This window comes from Trypanosoma conorhini, assembly GCF_003719485.1.
Source record: "Trypanosoma conorhini strain 025E chromosome Unknown Tco_14.4_contig_01060, whole genome shotgun sequence".
Classification (NCBI taxonomy): Eukaryota; Euglenozoa; class Kinetoplastea; order Trypanosomatida; family Trypanosomatidae; genus Trypanosoma; species Trypanosoma conorhini.
This window is the reverse complement of record NW_021705154.1, coordinates 1-4,157: the sequence shown is the minus strand read 5'-3', so window position 1 is coordinate 4,157 and position 4,157 is coordinate 1. Positions and strand designations below refer to the sequence as shown.

General features: G+C 65.1%; 2 protein-coding genes across 2 annotated transcripts, besides 1 other annotated feature; both read right to left on the bottom strand.

Moving 5' to 3' along the window:
- Positions 1-477: 477 nt before the first annotated feature.
- Positions 478-1,938, bottom strand: Tco025E_09311 (putative Golgi pH regulator C; the record flags this gene model as incomplete). The annotated part of the gene is made up of 1 exon (XM_029376131.1): positions 478-1,938. The coding sequence occupies one exon, from the start codon at positions 1,936-1,938 to the stop codon at positions 478-480; it is 1,461 nt and encodes a 486-aa protein (XP_029223757.1).
- A 367-nt stretch (positions 1,939-2,305) lies between these two features.
- Tco025E_09310 (putative NUDIX family hydrolase) lies at positions 2,306-3,751 on the bottom strand (the record flags this gene model as incomplete). The annotated part of the gene is made up of 1 exon (XM_029376130.1): positions 2,306-3,751. One exon carries the CDS (start codon positions 3,749-3,751, stop codon positions 2,306-2,308), a length of 1,446 nt encoding a protein of 481 aa, XP_029223756.1.
- A 356-nt stretch (positions 3,752-4,107) lies between these two features.
- Positions 4,108-4,131: a microsatellite.
- Positions 4,132-4,157: the final 26 nt, after the last annotated feature.

Here is a 4,157-nt window from a genome sequence, read left to right as displayed (position 1 = left end):
CGGCGCAACACAGCGCGCAGAGGGCGCACACCAACAGCGCACGGCCAGCCATCGCCACTCCTCGCACAGGCACAAGCACACGCACAGAGTCTAGCGAGGGGCGGAGAGAAAGAAAGAGTGCGTGGGAGGGACAAACACACAGACACACACATCAGCGGCCCGCGCAATGGGTGCATTCAGCCAACACACAGAAACAGGGAAATAGTAAATAGCCGAGGCATTGCCGTCCCGCTAGGGAAGAAAAGCAGAAGCAACGGCAGAAGAGGGTTTTGTGTACGCTCCTCCGCATGTGCCCTCACGATAGCCCGGAGCGGCAAACGGCACACCGCAGCGGGTCCCAAGTGCCGCTTCCCTCCCGCCACACACGCGCACACACACGGACGAATTGGGCGTGCCGGAGGCCCCGATTCTTCTCAGCGCAGAAGCTTGAAAGGCATAGACGCAGCAACTCCTGCTGGCCTCGTTTGCTGCGGGCATCTACTCCGCGAGGGAGTGCAGCGTGGCTGTTTGCGGCGGCACCATGCATTGCTGCGCCAGCAGCGTGCAAACGCTTGTGAGGACAAAGACGAGGTCGTTGAGGTGGCAATACATGTCGCTCCGTGGCAGCTGCTCCGCGAGCACGGTGGAGAGCACGCTGGCACCCTCCAGCCGCGGGGACAGGCGCAGGAGCAGCAGCTGCCCGACAAAATATGCGCCCATGCCCACCGTCAGCCCGAGCACGGTCGTGTCCACGCTAAGAAACGTTGTGTACGTCGTCACCAGCCGGAAGACGGTCAAGAGCAGGCCGCGGATCGAGGTCACAATCATCCATGCGTTGAGGGAAAGTGACACCCACACGATGCGCTGCTCCCCCTCACCGCCCTGCGAGGTCGCGAGGCCGTAGGTCTCCAGAAACCGCACCACGCGGGTGGCCGCGTCCTCCGGCACCGGCGGCGCCGGCGCGTCGGAGAAGAAAAACCACCGCAGCAGGCTGATGGCGGTGAAGAGGAGCTTCAGGCAGGCGTGCAGGAGCAGCAGGAGGCCCAGCAGCGCGTCGACCAGCCCGCGCCACGTCGCCCCACTCTCCGCCGAGCGCACCAGCGAGCCGATCTCACTCATCTGCAGGAAAACCGCCGTGCTGACCGCCTGGATGCCGTCCTTCTCCGCCGTCAGTCGGGCAACGTCGTCGTCGCCCTTCTCGCCCCGCGCCCCCCCGCGGACGGTGGAGCGGAGCGACTTTGCCACCCAACGCCACACCCGCGCCCCCGTGTCAGCGCCGGGCGACGCCGCCGGCGCCCCACGCCGCACCTCCGCGATCTGCCGCTGCTTCGCCACCCACAGCGAGAGCAGGTGACGCTGCCGCTTTGCCAGCACGCCCAGCGCCACCCGCGCCCGCTCCCCGCTGTCCTTCACCACAAACGGCCGCAGGAACGCGGCGGGCGTCGTAACGGCGGCGTAGCCGGAGAGGGCCGCCACCGCGAGGACGCCGAGCACCGCAACCACCGCGGCGGCGGCGTCCCATAGCGCCGCCGCCGCCGCCCACGAGAGGCAGGGGCCGGAGAGGCGCTGGAGCCACGCAAGCGGGAGCGCCCAGGCCCTGAGAAAGAGCAAAAGTAGGCTGCCGCCGATCAGCAGCGCGTAGCAGCGACGAAAATGCAGGCCGTGCAGCAGCAGCCGGGCGATGCAGAGCGGACACAGCACCGCGACGGCGACGAGGTCGGCCACAAGGGCGAGGCGGAGGGCGCGGGTGCTGAAGCGCGCGGAGAAGATGAGGCCCCCGAGCTTTGAGGCACCCAGCAGCGCAAGGCTGAAAATGAGCGTCGAAAGGGCAAACACGACGACAAAACAAAACTGCGTGGTGCGTCGCTCAATGGTGTACACGAACACTAGGCGTCCGAAGAGGATGCCGAGGTAGCACAGCAGCAGAAACAGCAGCAGCGCGAAAAGAGCCTCCAGCATTACTTACTACCCCGTCCCCCACACTGCAGTACGACTAGAAGCTTGTACTAATCCCTCGTTGCCTTCCGCCAATACGACACGCATACCCCTACAGATGCAGACCCACAAACACACAAACACATGCGCAGCAAACGAGAGAACAAGCGTGGTGGACGCAGCGAGTCGAGACCCGGCAGGAAACACGTCGCTGTGAAGAAAAAGCCTGGCAAAATCACCTGTGGGTTGGTTTCGCCAGCGGGGCTGGGGCGGCGACAAGCCCCTCCCTTCGCCTCGCTTTGTCCCTTGTAGCAGAAAGAAAGAAGACAGTCACCCACCTCCCACAACGCTGACCGCGGCGCCGGTCCTGTCAGCGTCGTCAACGCCCCCATCATTCCTTCTCGCCTCCGGCAGGGGCTTCGTGCACGGCGGGGGTGACGTTGCCCTCGCCGGCCCATCGCCTCACAGTGGACCGGAGCGCCTCCCACTCGTCCGTGTTCGGCAGCGAAGGGAGGGGCGGGCTGTCGCCAGCGCCAGAACTCACCGCGGCGATTTCAGTCGCACCATCGCCCGTTGCCGCCGCCGCCGCCGCGAAGTCGCCGTCCCCCGCAGTCATCGCCGCGGCTCCCTCTCCCGCATCCCCGCCCCGCGGCGGCGGCGCACTCTCCACAAGGGAGGAGACGTTGGCTGCGTAGTAGGCACGCAGCCGCCGCTTGTCTCCATCGGCGTCCATCCAGCCAAGCGCCGTGCGGCAGGCGACGGACGCGGTGAAAATGACGCCCGCTACGCAGTAAATGGCAAGAAGCAGCAGTGCCACGTCGAGCGAAAGAAACAACACGTGACGTGTTACCACGCGGTCTGGAACTCCCCACATGATGGCGTCAGCGGTGGGTGGAAGAATCATGTGCCGTGTTAACGCTGCCGGGTCCGTGCACCGCAGCCGGGCTCGCAGGCGGTGGTAGGCGTAGCGCACCTCGCAGTAGCCGTGGAACGCGTCGATAATGAGGTGCTGCAGCCACGGGTTGTTGGACGACACCAGTGGCCAGTCGATGGGTGCCCTGTCATCCAGCGAGAGAAGCTCGCTTGCGGACCGCAGCGCCAGCCCCCACAGACGCCACTGTCCGGGAAGCTGCACGCTTGGGAAGGCCAGGTAGGCGTGCGCGAAGGCCTCCGCCAGCAGGAGCCTCGAGTCGGCGTTGGACGCGTGCACAAAGCAGCATATGGGGTGGCAGACAGAGCCCCAGTCGACGTGCTCCGCGGTGAAGGCGGTGAGGGGGACCCACTGCACCGCCTCCACCTCGTGGCGGGAGAAGCGCAGCGTGGGCGCCAGCTCCCCGGTGTGCAGAAAGACAAACCGGGACTGCACCGCCCCCGCCGCCTGAATGTGGCGGCTGCGGATGGCGTAGTCGCGCAGACGGCCCAGGCAAACGAAGTCCCTCGACTGCAGCGGAATCCCAAGCATTTGGTCCACCTCACGCTCGACGGCGCGCCTGTCATTCGCGTCGCCCGCGTCGCGTCGGCCGCCGGGGAACGTCACGCTTCCACTCCACCGGTCGGCCGCCAAATCGGCCCGGCGGACAAACAGCACCCGCAGTGAGGAGGGCAGCGCGGCAGTGGCGGCGCCTGCGAGGGGCTGCAGCAGCTGCACGGAGGAGAGGCCGGCGTCGCGGCAGGAGAGCAACCGGTGGGCGGCGCGCTGCTGCTCCGCCTCACCGAAGCGCAGGACGATGGCGACGGCGGAGCGGTGGGTGCCGGGCACGTACACGTGCAGCCGGCGCTCCTGCATGCGCCGCGCCACGCCCAGGAGAAAGTTGACATCCACGGCGGGCAGCGGCATCGCCTACCCTTTGACAGGAGGGGGGGGGAAGAAGCTGGGCGGTGCCACACGTGCCGCGGGAGGAAGCAGAAGATGCGGCGCAGTAAGAAAAAGAAGAGACGAGGTAGGAAGCAAAGAGCATTTCAAAGAAAAAAAAAGAGAAATATAGAAATAAAAAGGAAGGGCGAAGGGAAAGCAATCAACGGTGCTCATGGCACACATAAAGCGGGCAGAGGGGGGAAAAAAAACAGAGAACAAAAGAAAACAGAAAAAAAACAACATATATATATATATGTAGTCAAAAAGGAGTGGGAGGAGGAGGTTTGCGTGAGCGTGTGAGTGCTTCCGCGTGTGTGGAGAAATCTAATAGTTCTGCGCCACCGCCCTCCCCCCCCCCCCCCGCAGCACACAGCTCACTCTCCTTGTT